The 20,112-nt window shown below is 35.0% G+C and overlaps 1 protein-coding gene across 1 annotated transcript in view; it reads right to left on the bottom strand.

The window, feature by feature from the left end:
* Positions 1 to 8,619: 8,619 nt before the first annotated feature.
* LOC137640656 (glutamate receptor ionotropic, delta-1-like) overlaps positions 8,620 to 20,112 on the bottom strand; it is a 16,842-nt gene continuing 5,349 nt past the window's right edge. Inside the window, exons 6-13 of the mRNA XM_068373156.1 lie at positions 19,904 to 20,031; positions 18,770 to 18,891; positions 17,988 to 18,219; positions 16,794 to 16,939; positions 16,409 to 16,507; positions 13,172 to 13,338; positions 10,454 to 10,595; positions 8,620 to 9,536 (exon numbers count right to left, since the gene is read on the bottom strand). Of these exons, the coding sequence (XP_068229257.1) occupies positions 9,420 to 9,536; positions 10,454 to 10,595; positions 13,172 to 13,338; positions 16,409 to 16,507; positions 16,794 to 16,939; positions 17,988 to 18,219; positions 18,770 to 18,891; positions 19,904 to 20,031 (1,153 nt within the window). The 3' untranslated portion in view covers positions 8,620 to 9,419. The remainder of the gene's footprint in view (positions 9,537 to 10,453; positions 10,596 to 13,171; positions 13,339 to 16,408; positions 16,508 to 16,793; positions 16,940 to 17,987; positions 18,220 to 18,769; positions 18,892 to 19,903; positions 20,032 to 20,112) is intronic.

Below are 20,112 nucleotides of genomic sequence, written 5' to 3' on the forward strand. Positions count from 1 at the left end.
CGTTGCGTAGGAAGACGTGCGTTGCAGAGTGCAAGTCTGTCGGTATGTGATGCTTCGCTGGAGGCTTGTAAGTCTGGCGGCATGGAGTAAATTTTCCCACGACGTGACGTATGCGCTGGAGATCGTCGGAGGAGGTTGCAGTAGGAATAAATTTGGCAGGGACAACCAACGGGTCGCCATTCACCATTTCAGCTGCCGAGATGTCCAGGGCGTCTTTAGGAGTGGTCCTTAGTCCCAGGAGGACCCAGGGAAGCTGAGTAAACCAGTTGGAGTCCTTGCAGCGAGAAATTAAAGTACTAAATAATATTAAGAAGACAGGATGCTTTTTTGCACTTCAAAAGTTTGAAGGTCACGCATGAGCGGCATGAACAACAGAGGCAAAAGATAGGATAATATCCTAGATACTGACCATATATACATACGTATTCCATGTTTATATATGATATATAATCAGTTCCCAATGCCTCTCTACCCATGCTAGGACCACGGAGAGCCTGGCAGTGGCAACCGATGACTCAGCAGGCAGACCTATTACTGGTTTCCAAAAGCAACCCTCCCTAGTTCACTAGGACGGCGAGCAAGTACTTGGATTCCCGAGTCCCGACCCACGAAATGCGATTCAGGGACGTTTTCACTAAGCTACCAAGGTCATGAGAGGTTAGTTAGATTCACCAGTCAAGTTGATATCCAACACGTCGTTTATTTAGGATCTAGACCTGTATTTCACTGCGTTAGGATATAATTGGGAAAGTTACATTAGGTGGCTATTAATGATTACATACCTACTGTATATCCATCCATCCATATATATATATATATATATATATATATATATATATATATATATATATATATATATATATATATATATATATATCATCGTTATCATAATCTTCTACGCCTATTGACGCATACATACATGCATGTATGAACTATATTTCTTTTGTAAATGTATTTTATGATCTATGCATTTATTATTCTAGTTAGAAAAATTCACTAGATCTTACTTTACCTTCTAGAGTCCATCCCCATTAGTAAATATCTGGCCAGAAAACCAGGAAATTAGAAATAAAAAAAACTTTAGAAATAAAGGGGCTAGGAACGCTAGAAAACATGAGGTTGACATCCGCAAATTTTAAAATAAATGAAATAAGAAAATAAGATTTAGAGCTGAATAGTTCATGGGATTTCCGAAACGACTCTCTATCGAGAGTCTGCATAACAACATTAGGACTCTTAAAACCTCACATTGGAATGGACGTAGGTAGACTAACTGCTATTTTATTCAGAGTAAGAAAAACCACGATATTGGCAGCAAGAACAAATGGACAGCATCTAGAAGTGCATATTACCGATATAATAACTATTATAGTTTCTAAAATTGAAACTACATGTAAGTAATGGGAAAATCATGTCTCTTAAAAATGAGAATGGAATGACATATAACTCATAACAGGTCAATAAAGAAAATTAATCATAAATTGTGTGGCCATTGATATATTATCTTTATCAGAAAAAACAATGCATTTATTGAAATATTGCCAGTTAAACTAAGACTCGTTATAGGTTGAAAAAATAAAAACATCTTATTAGAACTGGCAGTTACAATAGAGTTATCACGTATAACATCGATCAGTAACACTATTCAGCACAAATGAATAAGTTCACATTTAGAAAGGCTTCAGATGGACGAACCTTCTGCTACATTATCACTCGTGAAAGGGTTCCCAACCAACACCGAAAGACTCGTGTTGTGGGCTTCTCAATCTCCTTCGCGCTCTTTGTTTTTAAATGAAAATTTCAAGTAAGTGGCGGATTTATACATGAGCCATTGCCTATAGCTAAGACATTATTTGCATAAGATTACTTATATTTTACAAACGAATGTGAGCTTTCTATTCAGATGAATTTATTCCTTGTATATTTTGAAAAAGTGCCAATCGCCCTTTGACAATTAAAGTGAGCGGCGCGTTTCTACATGGGCCATTGCTTACAGCGTAGACATTATTTTCTTAAGATTCATTGTATTTAACAAATGAATATAAACTTTTTATTCGGGTGGATTTGTCGATCGCCTTTTGTCAAAAAAGTATTGAGGTTTTGCAATGTGTTAACAGTTTGCCCTAATAAGTTGTCGATGCTCTAGCTGAGCATCATCAATCATTAGAAAGTCAATCGATCGGTCGGTTTGGATCGCCCGACACTTTTACGTGATACACGGGCTCTTGCGTTGGCAGCCCCTATACCTACGTCAAGGGTATTTGAAGATTGTTTTCCCTCTCGTGTGTGTGTGTGTGTGTGTGTGTGTGTGTGTAACAGCACTACATCTCAAGAAAGGTTGAACACAATTTGATGTAATTTACTAGATAAGTAGACCTACAGAATGCGGTCTTGCAAGAAGATTCAGTTTTCAGGAGAAAATGGTCCGGATTCGAATTTGGCTTTCATGGAGACTAATTCAGTAATTAAAAAGAAAGGGGCAGAGGCAAGGGACAGTGACATTACCCTAACAAGCAGGGAAATTTCCTAAAGACTGACCATATATACATATGATCAACGCCCTAGCCCCCTCTCCATCCAAGCTAGGACCAAGGAGGGCTAGGCAATGGCTGCTGATGACTCAGCAGGTAGATTTATAGGCTCCCCCAAATCCCCCATATTAGCTCACAAGGATGCTGAGGTTACAGTGACCAAGGAAACTAACAAGTTTAAGCGGGACTCAAAACACCAATCTGGCGTTCACCAGTCAGGGCCGTTACCACATCAGCCACCACAACCCTACATCTATATACCGCACTTACTTAGATCTTGACTCACCCCATATAACAATACGGACCTGATACATGTCTTATAGATAACTGCCTTAGGGCTCGGCCAGACCAAGCGCGGCTAGCGGCGAGGTTAGCGGCAAGAGGTAATGGCGGCAAATTGAAACCTTAGCCGCGCCTCCTATCTGGCCACCTACATAAGATACCTAAGGTTTCAATTTGCCGCCATAACCTCTTGCCGCTAACCTCGCCGCTAGCCGCGCTTGGTATGGCCGGGCCCTTATAGATCTTCAACAGACGCCATGCTTATAATTCCAAATTAATATTATTTCATTTTAGATTTTTTCATAATTATCTTTGCTCTTACTGTGCTCACATTTCTAATTTTGTATATCAACCCTCAATCAATATATTAGATTAAGAGTTTGTGAAAATGTGCAAAATTTCAATGGTACTAAAATCTCATTGTGATTTATTGATGGATGAAGGACCAGTTTCAGCTTAGATTAATGCCTCTATTCATTAAAAAGGATGAAAGGAATTTAACATAACTAACGGCAAACTACAATGATTTGGAGCAAATTGCGATGATTTTTAATAGCCAAAATATTCAACGATAACAAATGCAGCCGTTCCTAGTCTACTGCAGGACAGAGGCCTCAGACATGTCAATTCATGTCTGGGGTTTAGCCAATTTTCATCACCACGCTGACCAGTGCGGATTGGTGATGGTGGAAGATTTTCGTGTGATCGCTCACAGCAAACCAACCTAGCATATGTGACCCTGACAAGTACAGTTTTGCTGATCATGGCATGAAAAACGTTTTCACCACATTAAGGTATTCCCACTCTTAAATACAGGAGCTGTTTTCCCATACCAGGATATCGTACATGACAGAGGGCGGACTTATCATGAAGTGGGCTGACGACCAGGTGCTGAGGGTGGCCCTGGGGAGGAAGCTCACTGAGGAGGACGGGGAGGCCGACGGCGGACCTACACCCATCACCGTCAGGCACTTACAGGTAGACGTTGTCAGGAAAAAAGGCGTACACAATTTAGTATTTATTACTCGTGTACGCGACCCGTCAATAACGACAGCTAAATAATTAAGATAAATATGAATAAATACGCAAACGCCCCACCCCCTTCTCACCAGGGTATGACTACTCCCTTTCCCCCTACCCGAGGGACGGGAAGAGCTTAACGTAACCGAGAAGAAATATGCATTTATATACGTAGCCAGACACTTGCTCTTTATTATGTAGGGGATATGGGAATGCCTTATTTTTAAAATTTTCCTTCATTGTCTTTCTCTAATTTCAATTTTATTACAGTTTCTATTCTGTCGAGTTTGATTTGCATGTTAGTGACGTTTTAGGAGGTGGGATCCTGAGAAATATTTTCCGCTGTTCAATAATAGTATATAATATAGATAAGAATATTTTTCCAAATACTTAGTGTTTGACAATTGGTAATTGCGTATGCGTGCGTACACTTATGCATACAACAGCACAGCCGCGTCTATCCATTTCCAATTTCATTTGTAAATCCATATGAGTACAAACAAATAAAGCTTAAACTTTTGTAATAAACAAATAAAAAAATGAGACTTATCAAATTAAGGAGTATTCACAAAATAGATTGTATAGAATAATTTTAACTCGTCTTATTTAAATTAAAAATCAATTTACCTCTTCATTCCAGACAGCCTTCATAGCGTTGGCTATGGGACTCGAATTCATGTGGTCAACAAATCTGATTCGTGAAAAGAGGACTTTGGGCTAAGAACTGCATCTAAACTTCTTAGAATTATTCTGAAAATTCTGCTGATTACACCAAAACTTAATTAACTCTAAAGACGACATTTTCTCTAATCCTACACCAAATCGAGATTAAAGAATCTTTATTCTTACTAGCTAAGCTACAACCCTAGTTGGAGAAGCAAGATGCTATAGCCCAAGGGCTCCAACAGGGAAAAGTAGCCCAATGAGGAAAGGAAACAAGGAAATAAACTACAAGATTAGTAATCAACAATGGATTAAAATATTTCAAGAATAGAAACATAAAATTTGATCTTTCATATATGAATTTGAAAAAAAAAAAAAAAAAACTGGAAAATAAACCAAGAGGAAGAGAAATAAGATAGAACAGCGTGACCGACTGTACCCTCAAACTAGAGAATTCTGATCCAAGACAGTGGAAGACCACAGTGCAGCGGGAAAATCTTAAAATTGCACCGATTTCATCATAAAATAGATAATAGGTCTGGTTAAAGGAAATGAGTCAAGTGGATATGACGATGTCTGGGTTTTGTCCCTAATGCAAGATACAATAAGAGCTGCAGCACTAATGTTTACTACAGGGCAACACTTTCTTTCTTTCGTTGTCTGTATTATTATCATTATTATTATTATTATTATCATTATTATTATTATTATTATTATTATCATCATCACTATTTGCTAAGCTAAAATCCTAGTTGGAAAAGCAGGATACTATAAGCCCAAGGGCCCCAACAGGGAAAATAGTCCAGTGAGGAAAGGAGATAAGGAAAAATAAAATATTTTAAGAGCAGTAACAATATTGAAATCAATTTTGCCGTTATAAACTATAAAAAACTTTAACAAAACAAGAGAAAGAGAAATAAGATTGAATAGTGTGCCCGAGTGTACACTCAAGCAAGAGAACTCTAACCCAAGACAGTGGAAGGCCATGGTACAGAGGCTATGCCAATACCCAAGAATAGAGAACAATGGTTTGATTTTGGAGTGTCCTTCTCCTAGAAGAGCTGCTTACCATAGCTAAAGAGTCTCTTCTACCCTTACCAAGAGAAAAGTAGCCACTGAACAATTACAGTGCATTAGTTAACCCCTTGGCCGAAGAATTGTTTGGTTATCTCAGTGCTGCCGGGTGTATAAGGAAAGAGGAGAATGTGTAAAAAAATAGGCTAGACTATTCGGTGTATGTGTAGGTAAATGGAAAATGAGCCGTAACTAGAAAGGAGGATCCAATTTAGTACTGTCTGGCCAATCAAAGGATCCAATAACTCTCTAACAGTATATATATATATATATATATATATATATATATATATATATATATATATATATATATATATATATATATATATATATATATGTGTGTGTGTGTGTGTGTGTGTGTGTGTGTGTGTGTGTGCGTGTACGTGTGTGTGTATGCATGTATAGAACTCAAAGGGAAACACGATGCTCATATGCAAAAAAAAAAGAAAACCTCAGGAGAAAAGAAAATATAAGAGTGAAATCCTGACATAAATGAGATTTGGACTATAGGCAATGAATTGAAGTAACCCTGATATTGTATTTGATGATGCACTAAGAACAGTGATAAAGATCTTCTTCAGAAATAATAGGTGAAAACTAAAATGCACAAAACTTACATGTACTTTCATATAGTAATTCTTTTAAAGAAATTCTTAATCAAAAAAAATCAACGTTATCGTAGCATTTAAGAACATTAACAATTAAAACAGCTCTCATGAAGAATTTTTCGGACAGTACGAAAGGATTTGTGAAACATATCCCATATAAATCATGTGAAAAATTCTATATTGGTCTAACAGGCAAAGCTCTCGAAAAAAAAATGAACATAAGAAGTGTCAAATATTCTCAAGATAACAATGTAATGTTTGTCCATGTTAGAGATCAAATTCACAATACTAATTATGTGCAAATAAATTGGTTCAATCAAATAACTTATTAGAAAGAAACATTATAGAGTTTTATAAAATAAAGTTTTGATAACAATTTAAATAAAGGAAATAGAATGTACAAGGTTAAGAGATATGCAAGCTTCTTTAAATAAAAAAAAAATGATTACTTAAAACTAGACCTAACTGGCATGACACCTGGTTTCTTGCTTAAAGATTATGTACCTCAGATAACAAAATTCTATGCGAAATTAATCTTTCGTATCTAAGCTACCATTTAAGCATATGTACAATTATTGTATATAAAATGATTATATGCTTTGTTGCTACTTGTTTCTGTGATATATATATATATATATATATATATATATATATATATATATATATATAAACACACACACACACACACACACATATATATATATATATATATATATATATATATATATATATATATATATATATATATATATATATATATATATATATATATATATATATATATATATTGATATGTAAAGCAGGCACAAATACGCATGTCCATGTGGGTATGGTTATATGTACATGTGTATATCTACTGTATGTTTGCAAGCAAATACAGGGGTATGTATTCATCTATTCACACGTATTTGAATGCTTGTAGGTATATATGTATGAATAAGTATATACTGTATGTATGAATATATATCTGAATTTACATAGATATGGTTTCAAAAATGACTTGTTAAAAATAAATGCATGTTGATATAAAGAAACTAAATCGGAAGGTCTAAAAGAAAAATCACCCGACATCAGAAATGGCCCTTTAAGTACACCACCTAGATAATGGGATCATAAGCTTCACTCACGTAACTAAAAATATCTGTATGCATGTTCGTGCTTTCACTGTATCACATAATAATGTAAAAATCTCTTAATAAATCAGTCCTCTTGAAAAAGTAAATAGTTTATTCTTACTCCTTTAAGAGGACTTATTTATTAAGAGATTTTTATATTATTATATAGTACAGTGAAAGAACGAACATACATACAGATATTTGTAGAACAATGTCAGAAAACACAAGCTAACTGCGCGGACACAAGCTCACAGATGTTTACGTGAGCGGAGTTTGTATCCGATTAGTCATATGGTGTGCATAATAGACTCATAAAACATTATACATATATATATATATATATATATATATATATATATATATATATATATATATATATATATATATATATATATACGTGTAGGCCTATATATATATATATATATATATATATATATATATATATATATATATATATATATATATATATATATATATATATATATATATATATATATATATATAATGTGTGTATATCTAGTTAGAAGTAAATAAAAAGATGGCTAGAACAAAGGAAACTTCAAGCTATTGTTTATCATGTACAAAAGTGTTGTAACTTCTAATGACCAATCACCATGAAATCATAATTCACGATTGCTTGCTGCCCAAGCAGACAGCCACGAATGATAATTTCACTGGATATAAATAACATCATATGTCGTTGTTGTGAATCGTAATTAGCACCTTGCAAGGAAGAAGATTACCTTGCATCTATGAAGAGACTTGTTACCTTGCCTACAGACCAATCTAGTCTTTCACAAAATCTTAAAACATCAAGCAGATACATTTTACACCAAGTTTAGGTATCTAATCGTTTCTTATTATGAAAAAAAAAAAAAAAACTATGCATGTTCGTTTGGAGTAGCACACACAAGCATTGATGAAATTCAGTTTTGCCACCAGTAGGCCTATTGAACATTTGAGACAATGAGGAAAATAATATGATAAAAGCTAATAAGAGAAAGGATGCGCAAATTGGTGTAATATTATTCAATCATTCTTGTTTTGTTCTTGCCTGCAGATATCATTATTCTATTTACAAACATTTCTTTATATGAATAATGGACTGCAGAACTCTTGTCACATACAAAATATAATCTGAAGGATAAATCTTGTGAATCAATAAAACCTTATAATCTTCACACATTTCTTTATTAGTTATTATATGATGCATCACAATTGGTTAATATGACAAGCTATGAGAGAGAGAGAGAGAGAGAGAGAGAGAGAGAGAGAGAGAGAGAGAGAGAGAGAGAGAGAGAGAGAGAGAGAGATTATTGGTTCGATTCTTGGTGACAAGTTACCAAATAGTGTTCCCAAAATATCTTGTAAATATTAAAGTAGTTGAGTTACTCGTGTATATAGTAATAATAGAATAAGCATCAGAGCTCGAAATAAGTGTGACTGTAGCAGCATCTATCTAGTTTATACAAATTCCATATGAGCAAGCGACAGAGCGTTCCAGCATTCTTTCCTCCTTGCGGTAAAGCTTCCCCTAAGTCAGTTGATCTGCCACAGAAATCTGATCTTTTACCCGCCTCCCACGGGCATTGATTTCACTTTCACGTTTGCCTCACCTGTTCTTAGGGTAAGAACAGTTTCCTTCTTCTGGTATAGGGTCAGGAAAGCTTATCCTGATGCACAACTTGACAGTGTTGGACCGTTCATAACAAACCGCGATTGTAACCAATAGCCTGGTAAAGTACTAGGAACGCGGCTAATATTTTTGACAGGATCTTGCAGATTTTAAAAAGTCTGCCGAGACCATATGGACTCTTTCTAACCAACTAAGGTCTTTCAGTAATATTTATATTTTCATGTTTGATTCCTGTGTTGCTTCAAGCTATAATTACCCTTCTCCTTTATCCAAATGTTTTCAAAAATTAACAGATCTTATGAAACGGGATGAGGGCAATAATGAAACCTCTTTTCCATTGACGTTATAATTTTCTTCTTCCAACGGTGCATTCCTTCTGTTCGAAGGTACGTGTTGAGATTCATTGTAATTTGCGTGCATGCATATCTTGAGAGAAATAAGTAAATACAGGGAATTTATTTTAGTTTTTCCTTTTTCCATGTTGTTCCGATCAGCATTTTTCATTGGGTGATCCTGAGACGAAAGGACAGGATTTCCAAAACAGGATTTCGAGTCCCATGACCAACGCCGCTACCAGGAACCCCAAAGCCAGCACGATGAAGGCTGCCTGGAATTAAAAGAAATTTATTTCTAATTTCGATAGATGAGAAAATATATTATGATCTTTTTTTGCAAAAGTTCATGCACTTGACATTTAACCGTTATGGATAGGCTATTTGAGAAGCGTCTGTTATGTTCTTAATTTGCTTAATGCAATAGGTTATTATTATTATTATTATTATTATTATTATTAGTAGTAGTAGTAGTAGTAGTAGTATCATCGAATCTACAACCCTAGTTGAAAAAGCAGGATGCTATAACCCCAAGGCCTCCACCAGGAAAAAATAATCCTGTGAGGAAAGGAATCGAGAAAATAAACAAACTACGAAAGGAGTAATAAACAATTAAATAGAATATTTCAAGATCATTATTAACATTCAAATAGATCTTTCATATACAAACTATAAAGATACAGAAATAAAAACAAGAGAAAGAAATAAGATAGCATAGTGTCCAAGAGTGTATTCTCAAGAGGTTGTATCTCAATGGGTGGTTGGTGCCCTGGCCAATCTACCGTTTTATTTAATTCACAAATGTGGGCTATGAATATATCATACGTATGCTACACACGGATATACAAACAAGAACTGTAAGTAGATAAATAAGGTTATGTTTTAACGCAGATAAATGTGCACATTTTCCTTCGTTAAACTAAACATTTGGAAAAAAAATGGTCTAATTATTATTATTATTATTATTATTATTATTATTATTATTATTATTATTATTATTATTATTATTATTCAATAGACGCAAAGATTCTTAAGAATTCAATCTAAATAGCCACAAACGTAAATTAAACCTCATCAGTTTAAAAACCCAATAACTTAAAAGAAAAAAAAATGTAGACAGCAAGAGAGCACGTTAAAAGTGATTCATGTGACAAATAATTTGTTTTGTATTTTTCTTCCTGACGACACCGACCTGTAAGTGCCTGATGGTGATGGGCGTAGGTCCGCCGTCGGCCTCCCCGTCCTCCTCAGTGAGCTTCCTCCCCAGGGCCACCCTCAGCACCTGGTCGTCAGCCCACTTCATGATAAGTCCGCCCTCCGTCATGTACGATATCCTGGCAAAAGAAAAAAAAAAAAAAAAGAATGTGTATGGAAGATCAGTGAATAGTTTTTTTTTTTTTTTTTTTTTTTTTTTATTTTTACTGTGGGTTGCACAAGGTCGGTATAGTTTGTCGCAAGTTTCTTTCATCCTTAAACAAGGTAAGAGCATTAGGCCTAAGCTAAGTTAGGGTGTCACCCTTAATCCGGCAATGAGCCACTGGGAAGAAGGAGAAACAGAAAGATAATGATTCTTTCTCAATACTATAAAAAAAACGGAATTTTTTTCTGGAATTATTGAACGATCACGTTGATTGAGGGTGATTTATACTTGAAAGTCAAAATGTACGTACAATAGGAGCAAAAGCAATCGTAAATCCATAATTAAGTAAAATTCATATAAAATCAAAACTATTCAGTCTGGTAGCCGATAGGCACATTGGATCCTAGTAAATGACTTTGTGATACAAAACTTCAATAAACCCTTATATGCAGGTGCAACTGAACTGAACTGAAGGTTCTTTGCAAAAGTTTTCAAATCACATTCATTTTATAAAGTCAACAATATTCCATCATACATAATGCAGAATTAAGAACTAGAATAATGGAATCTCATGTTTGTCTCATTATAAACGTAAAAAATACATGCTTTACATTAGCCTATTTCGAGTGTAGCTTGGCGACAGCACCAACCACCCATTAAGACACTACCGCTAGAGAATTATTGGGTCCTTTGGCTGGCCAGACAGTACTACATTGGATCCCTCACTCTGGTAACGGCTCATTTTGTCTTTGCTTAAGCGGGGTTTACACGGGCGAACAGCTCGTCGAGCCTGGTTCGACAACCCTGTGTTGAATTGATGCTCGAGCGTGTAAACGGGCTATTTGGTTGTCGAGCGCGCTCGTCGAACATGCCCAGCAGTTAGGCTGGGCAATCTAAGAAGAAGAAGAACGGCTCGATGAAAGTCAGGCTCATCTTGACTTGTGGGCGCAGATACATTGTTTGACGAGCGGTGTGAACGTGTGAACGGGTGTCGAGACTCGAGCATCGAACCTCAGTTGTTATTCAAACCTGCTAGAGGAAACATCATCAAACAAATGAATAATGGCTGCCATTAATGAAAGCAAGAATGAGAAGGAAGTCGTACTTTGATTTCATACATACATATCGGGCTCAATCCGGCTTTATGGAAAGTTAAATCAAAAGACTATTCCAATAAAGTAGCCAGAAACAAAGGAATATCGGCTCTGCATGAAATATTGAAAGAACTAATTTTAAAGCAATAAGCAAGTTGGTGTGTGAAAATTTCTCTCATTTTAGTAGCCAATCCTTCGTCCACTTTGACCCTTTTTTTTTCTTAATGCCACTGCTAAAGCAATGGCTATCAAATCGTCCTGGTCGAGAGACATGTTGACGTTGTTTTAGCACGAGTCACACTGAGGTTCGATGTACTGTTTGAAAGCTCTTCCAGCCGTTCTACAAGTAGGTTCGACAACCGGGCTCGGCAAGCTGTTCGGCCGTGTAAACCCGCCTTAAAACACATACGCCGAGTAATTTGGCTTATTCTTACCACATTCTCCTCTGTCCTCATACACCTGACAACAATGAGATTACCAAACAATTCTTCTTCGCTCAAGGGATTAACTACTGCAATGTAATTGTTCAGTGGCTACTTTTCTCTAGGTAATGGTAGAAGAGACTCTAGCTATGGCAAGCCGCACATCTAGAAGTACACTCCTTAATCAAATCATTGTTGTCTAGTCTTGGGTAGTGTCTTAGCCTCTGTACCATGGCCTTCCACACTCTCTTGCTTGAGGGTACACTCGGGTACACGCTATTCTATCGTATCTCTATTCCTGTTGTTTAATTTTTTTTTTTTTTTTTTTTTTTTGTAGTTTATATACGAACGATCTAATTAATGTTACTGTTCTTAACATATTCTATTTTGATTGTTTATTACTTCTCTTGCAGTTTCTTTCTTTGTTTCCTTTCCTCACCGGCCTATTTTTTCCCCTGTTGGAGCCCTTGGGCTTATAACATCTTGCTTATTCAACTAGGGTTATGGCTTAGCTTGTATCATTAATAATAATAATAATAATAATAATAATAATAATAATAATAATAATAATAATAATAATAGCTTTTCATTTGATTATGAAATCTGTTTGCATCTAACCTATCTGCGTGATTGTTCGATAGAGAGATTCATATGAGAGGGGACGGGTCATGAATTAGTATCAGTATTACTCAACAAACTACTGACACTCACATCTAGTCTCATGGGCTGAATCAACAGAATTTATCGTTAGCACTCAAACAAAGTAGTAAGACCAAGATGAAAAACTGGGTATATTGGTGAGAGAAGTTTACAGGGCAATGATGGAAAATAAAAAGAGAGCAATGTAGCAGCTAAATAATGTGAATTGATATATTAATAAATTTAACTTGGTGCTATGACTCCATAAGTTGCTTGGGATACACTGAACATTAAAGCAATGACCTCAGATGTGCGCATGCGCACGATTATCACCAACACCGTTCCAGTTTTCTGATTCCCCTTGATTGTGTCTGTGACTCTGGGAGACCACTTACATTTTGTTGAACTTTCCCATGAATGGAGTGCCGCTGAAGCAAACGAGTCCGTAACCTTGAGGGTAGAAGGATTGCTTGGCCATATGGAACTTGTCGGCACCTCTCATGGTGGCACGGATGCGCGAGTTGAACTGTGCATTCACAAAGATCACTTTATTGGGAATAATCTGCAAAAGATGAAAGTAACTTGCGTTATTTTCTTTACTATTATTTTCTCTTAGAATATCTTATGGGTAAACTTTACAAGTCCACAAGGGTCTAGCGCAAGTGGCAATTGGTCACAATGAAACAGGGGAGTTGCTGGCAAAGACAGTAAAAGGTACCTGACACTTGCACGCATTTCTGGCACGCATTGATGCGCGAACTCGCGTGAACGAGTCGTGAAATTGTCGTGAACAGTGCGGGAACGATGCGTGGCATGCATGCCATGCGTGCCCAGAACTTTGAAATTTTTAAAGTTTGTGGCACGCATTGGCACGCCAAAAATAGTCGTGAAATAGTCGTGAACGATGCGCGAACTGGAGTGAACAGTGCGGGAACTGGCGTGAACTGGAGTGAACGATACGGGAAGTGGCGTGAATTTTATAATGAAGAGAAATAAAAAAGAAAACGAAAAAAATTAATGAAAAGGAAAGAAAAATAAACCTAATAAATTTTTATATTTGCTGTTTTAATGTGAAAAAAAATGATATTTTATTTCAAACTATTTGTATAACTTTATAATGAAGAGAAACAAAAAGGAAACGAAAAAAATAATGAAAAGGAAATAAAAATAAACCTATTAAATTATTTAATGTGAAAAAAAATGATATCTTATTTCAAACTATTTCCATAACTTTATAATGAAGAGAAACAAAAAGGAAACGAAAAAATTAATGAAAAGGAAAGAAAAATAAACCTAATAAATTCTTATATTTGCTGTTTTAATGTGAAAAAAAATGGTATCTTATTTCAAACTATTTCTATAACTTTATAATGAAGAGAAACAAAAAGGGAAACGAAAAAATTAACGAAAAGGAAAGAAAAATAAACCTAATAAATTCTTATATTTGCTGTTTTAATGTGAAAAAAAAATGATATCTTATTTCAAACTATTTCTATAACTTTATAATGAAGAGACAAATCGGAAACGAAAAAATTAATGAAAAGGAAAGAAAAATATAAACCTAATAATTGTTTATATTTGCTGTTTGAATGTAAAAATAAAATTATGTCTTATTTCATGCACACACTTATTTTCCTCTATTACCAATCAAGAGGCAAATCTTTTGTTTTAAATAAAAATGAACTGAAAAATAAACCCAAGAAATTTTCAAGTTTGCTGTTTGAATGTAAAAATAAAATGATGTTTTATTTCATCAACATACTTATTCTTCTTTATTACCTTAAAATGAAGAGCAAAACAATTTTTTTCTGTTTGCTGTTTTAATGTAAAAATAAAAAGATTTCTTATTTCAACACACTTTTTTCTCTATTACCTTAAAATCAACAGCCTAAAAACTTTTCATGTTTGCTGCTTTTAATGTTAAAATAAAATGCTTTCCTAATACTTGTACATATTTTATGTCTGCTATTTATATGCAAATCAGATGCTTTCTTATTGAAACAAAAATAAAGGGCAACAAAAAATACAAACGAAAAAGATATGTTTCTTCTCCTCAATGCAATGGTGTCTCTGACAGAAAGCATTGTTGTCTCTTCCGAAGCCAACCCAAGAATGTCCTGGGGTTGGAGAAGCCCCGTTTTTATATGGAGTGGCCAATTCGTGAACTGGCGTGAACGATGCGGAAAGATGAGTGAACGTGTCGTGAACTTGATCGTGAAGTACGCGTGCCATGGCGTGAACGTGGCATGAACTTGTCGTGAACTATGCGTGAACGTGTCGTGAACTGGTCGTGAACAGTGCGGGAAAAACCCAGTGCATGCCACAAAGTGGCACGCATCAATGCGTGCCAGTGCGTGTCAGGCAGGCTTAAAGGGATATGAATTGGAAAAATTTCAATGTTTAATGTTTGGGATACTATTTTGTTTGGTTTTTACCTTTTTCGTACGTTTTAGTCAATATTACTCAGTAATTACTGTTTTTTTTTTATTATGCCATTATATATCTTGTCTCATTTTTATCATAATAGCAGTATTAGTCTTGTCATATATCAGTTAAGATGATTATCCTTTGGAATCAAAAGAGATAAAACTCAGATGCCTTACAGGTGTCAATGTGACATCGATGATTGATAGCGTATTTTGGGTCTTAACACACGGATGTGTAAGGTTCAATTGTGTATATTATTTGGATTTGTTGTTAAAACTTATTAATTTATAAAATGTCAAATTCATGTTTGCTGTTAGAATTGGCTAAAAAGAGTCCAGAAGATAATCTTGGTAATAAAGAAAACCATAAACCTCGAATGTATTAATTAGAAAGTTACCAATCCATACATTAATTTCAAGCCCCCCCCCCCCCTGAAAGTTAATGACACAATATAATCTGACAAATTGTTAAAGATCACCAGACAGTGAACAGTATATTTTAGATAACCATGATTTGGAAACCCTTCATTAAAAATAATCCTTTAACATTCTATGGCTGAGAGTACTTGATTTTGACAGAGAACGACAGTTATTTAATTTTGTAAGGCAGATTTTTAAAGTTACTGTGCCAGACGTAAGATATCGCACCTGAGTTGGTAAGAGTTTAACAAAGCTAAGTTAGTTTAGATAATTAATAATAAAAACAATACATATATATATATATATATATATATATATATATATATATATATATATATATATATATATATATATATATATATATATATATATATATATGGAAAATTAGTCTATTTCCAAACACTTTCTTTGACATTGGATACATTTTGACAAAATGTAGTATCCATTTGGGATACTCTTTGAATTATCCCACTAGTAACATATGCTACTCTATTGATGACAGTGGTCCACTTCAGGTGGAAAGTAAACACTTATAGCACGAAAAATTAATATTTTATCAGTTAATAATCATGAATTCTTATCTATCTGAGTGATCAGATAAATTCTTTAGGCATCACTGGAATACCAGGTAATGTGGACACCAATGAAATCGTCTATTCAAGAAATGTACTGCCTAGGAATGACCACAGTAATGGTTTCCATTACCACATTTCTTCAGGATCCCCAAATACTTCTCTCTTTCTGATAACTTCTTCAAGAGAGTGCGAGAGTTCAGAAGAATCTTACCCTGTTAAATCCATCGTCAGGTCCAGGAAAGAAGCTCTGGGACCTGTCTTTATGATTGAACAGCTGCCAAATCTCCTTGTAGATGCCATCTTTGGCTTCCTGTGGATAACAATTCAATAAAAGAAGGTTTTCTTGCTACATTGCTAACGATATCTCAAAGAAAGAGAAAAGGAACCAACTTTTTCATAGATTAGTAATCTTCACCATGACTATTCCAGTCTTATAACCCTCTTCCTTAAAACGGACTCAGTGTCGGGAAAAAACTATCGGAAGCTTTGCAGGCGTTGATTATTTGCCTAACCCTTTTTTATACATGAGTATTTGTTACTAGACAAGAGTCCAGATAACAGATGAGGTTTAGGTGTAAAATGACTAATTCAGTTACCTTGAAAAGCATCTCAAAGCTCGAATCTCTAACTGTACCAACGGTGGCGCCCTTTTTCACAGCATCAGGCAAATTGGTCAGGTAATCAATGGGCTTCTCGAAGGCTGGGGTTACCAGCACGGCTGTTAGTGTCCCGGAGTACAATACTGAAAACATAAAACAAATATGTAAGACTGAAAATGAATAAGAGTAAAACTAAGATAATGTTCAATGAAAATGCAGAGACAACAAATAAGGTTTCAGGACGAACCTCCAGAGATTGTAAATGAATATAGTCTACGTAGCCTACTTAGGACAGGCAGTAAGTGTTTCCCTAGAACATGAGACAAAAATTAAAAGGAGGATAAACATGGGATGGAGAGCTTTTGGTAAACAAAATTAGATTATGAAATGCAAAATGCCACTTTCTCTCAAAAGAAAAGCACTTAATTAGATAGTCTTACCGCTATTAACTTATGCATCGGAAACTTCGAGCCTTACTAAAGCCTTAAAACATAAGCTAGTTACAACTCAAAGAGCAATGGAAAGAATAATAAGGGGAATAGCAAGAAAGAGGAACATTGATATGAGAACAAATAAAGTAGAGGATATTTTAACGTGCAAAAAATAAGAAAAAAAAAAAGAAATGATCATGGACAGGACATATAATGAGAAAAAAAGATCATAGATAGACATTAAGAACAACATTTTGTGAAAAAAAAAGTAAGGGAAGAAAGAGAAGGCGATGAATTAACGAACCAAGAAAATTTACGGGTATAGACTGACACAGAAAGACCATAAACAGACATCAGTGGGAGGACATGTCTGAGGCATTTGTTCTGCAGTGGACCAGTTACAGACTATATATACACACACACACACACATACACACACACACACACATACACACATATATATATATATATATATATATATATATATATATATATATATATATATATATATACAGTATGTACATATGATGTGTGTACGCACGTCCATATATGTGGACGCAGAAAAAAAATTGGTGCTCATCAAAGGTCAGTACGTGTACTTTTTATATAAATATAATCATGTATAGATAAGATTTTATGTGAAAGGTTTATAAAAAAAATATTTGGTATTTTAGATACTGCTGTGAAATTAGCGAATATAATCAATATCGCCTATACGAGAATACGAATATACATTATTTTCATATTATATAACACTTACCGAGTACGTTAAAGCAGAATAGGTACCACCCGAAAAAGGTGAACTTATGAGCCCAGAAATCATCAGAAAGACCGTTATTCTGAACCACGAGACTCCTGAATAAATTGAAGGAAGAGTCCTGCAGGTTATGGCGCGGCCCTGTGTCCTTTCCTAGTAACCTCTTCATAAACCAAGTTTCCAGAGAAACCACTGGGCCAATGGCCAAGGTGGAGATCACGATGCACAGCCAAACCTGAGAGATTTTTTATTTGAAATAAAAAAGAAAACTCATTATGAATCTGCTGCCAGCGCAAGTGGCATCACTTGAATGGCAGGCCTATTATTTTGTTTTCCTAATAGAGAGAGGTGAGGCCTAATGTAAGGAAATAAAGTAAAATATGAATTAAAACCTGATATCAAATGAATGGAAAGTGTCTAAATACTATGCACCATTAAGAGAGCACTTAAATTAGAACTGGAAGGCCTTAGCTTAGAAACTTTGACATTGCCTAGGTTTAAACATTCATGTTTTATGCTAGACAGCTAAATACGTCACTTGATATGACCCAGCAACCATAAATAGAGGCATATGTAGACAAATGAATTGAACAATCAGTGATCTGGTGAAGTGAAGGGGGTAATATAAGTTGGTGGATGTCTGGGTGTTTGAGAGAGATTGCAAAAACCTGAATTTGAACTTTCTTGATAACGAATTTGAAATTCTTAGTGAGGGCAAAACACACAATTGAAATTATTTCAGTTATATGCATGCAGCATAACGAGTAAATACTGTTATACTTTACCATTGAGGAAAAAGGCGAGAAAGCCGCAAAGGCCTTGTTTTTCTCAGCAGGAGCAGTTGAGACTAGCGTCAACGATTCCATGAAATAAGGCCTAGTGAAGTCAATCACGGTTTCTCGTAAAGCTGAAGAGAGTATTTGTTCAAGGTTAATGCAGCAAAATTCACTAAATATATTTAGACTACTAAAAAGTAACAAATGTCCATATTTTTTGGTATCTTCTAGAATCTTGCTTCCATATTGGAAGTTGTGGGACCTTGTTGGCAATCAAGATTTGTACAAAGTGCAAGGTCTTCGAAACTCTAACTGGAATTTTGAAGCGTCATTAAATATCCAGATGTCTTTTATATTTCATATTTTTTTTTTAGCAAAATATCTTCAAATTCTCATATTTGTCGCTTTTTATGTGTTTAGATTGCTTTTAATTTTCTTTTGTATAATTTCTCTGTAAAGATGTCCTGATGAAAACCAATAGTATCTGACGAAACAGCTGTCGCAAAAGTTGAATAAATGGTGCATCACAGTTACACACTCTTTTCATCTAGCCTTGAAGATACAAAAATCTAGAATAAGATCATTGATGCCACAAGTGCTTCAGCATAATATATATATATATATATATATATATATATATATATATATATATATATATATATATATATATATATATATATATAAAAATATATATATATATATTATATATATATATATATATATATATATATATATATATATATATATATATATATATAATTTCTTACATTGCACACATGTTTTATTACCTTTTGCTGCGCATATTAACAGATTTAGAGGCAATTAGAACGATCTGTATATGCAGAATCTAGTGGCTTTGGAAAAGTGCAAATGTGTCCATAACTCACAAATTGGCTTTTATGATCGACGCCTATTTATTCACAATGTATCTTGCCTAATGTACTACAGCTCCATTCTTGCCACCATTGGCCAACATGCAGAGAATATGTTACCTCTGTCATACAGTTCTTTCACGAGATTGCCGACTTCAATTTTACACAAATGCATGAACTACTTCACCTAAACTTTGGAAAAAAAAGGTAAAGGGTTGAAGCCAGAGAGAGTGATAGAGTGAAACCTATCTCAGATGTAGCCTAGGCCTACCTGTGACGGTGATCTCGCAGATGGCGATGTGGGCGTTCCTCCTGGCCACTTCCCCGATCATTCCAGTTATTGTTCCGTCTGGAAGGGGACCTCCCCACTTCCCGTCTGCTGGTTTCACGACTCTGTACCTGAAGGGACACAGAATAGCAATTCCTTTCAACGTGAACCCTGAGTAAAAACCTAATTTCAAAGAGTAGGCCTACAGTGCT

This window comes from Palaemon carinicauda, chromosome 5, assembly GCF_036898095.1.
Source record: "Palaemon carinicauda isolate YSFRI2023 chromosome 5, ASM3689809v2, whole genome shotgun sequence".
NCBI classification, from domain to species: Eukaryota; Metazoa; Arthropoda; class Malacostraca; order Decapoda; family Palaemonidae; genus Palaemon; species Palaemon carinicauda.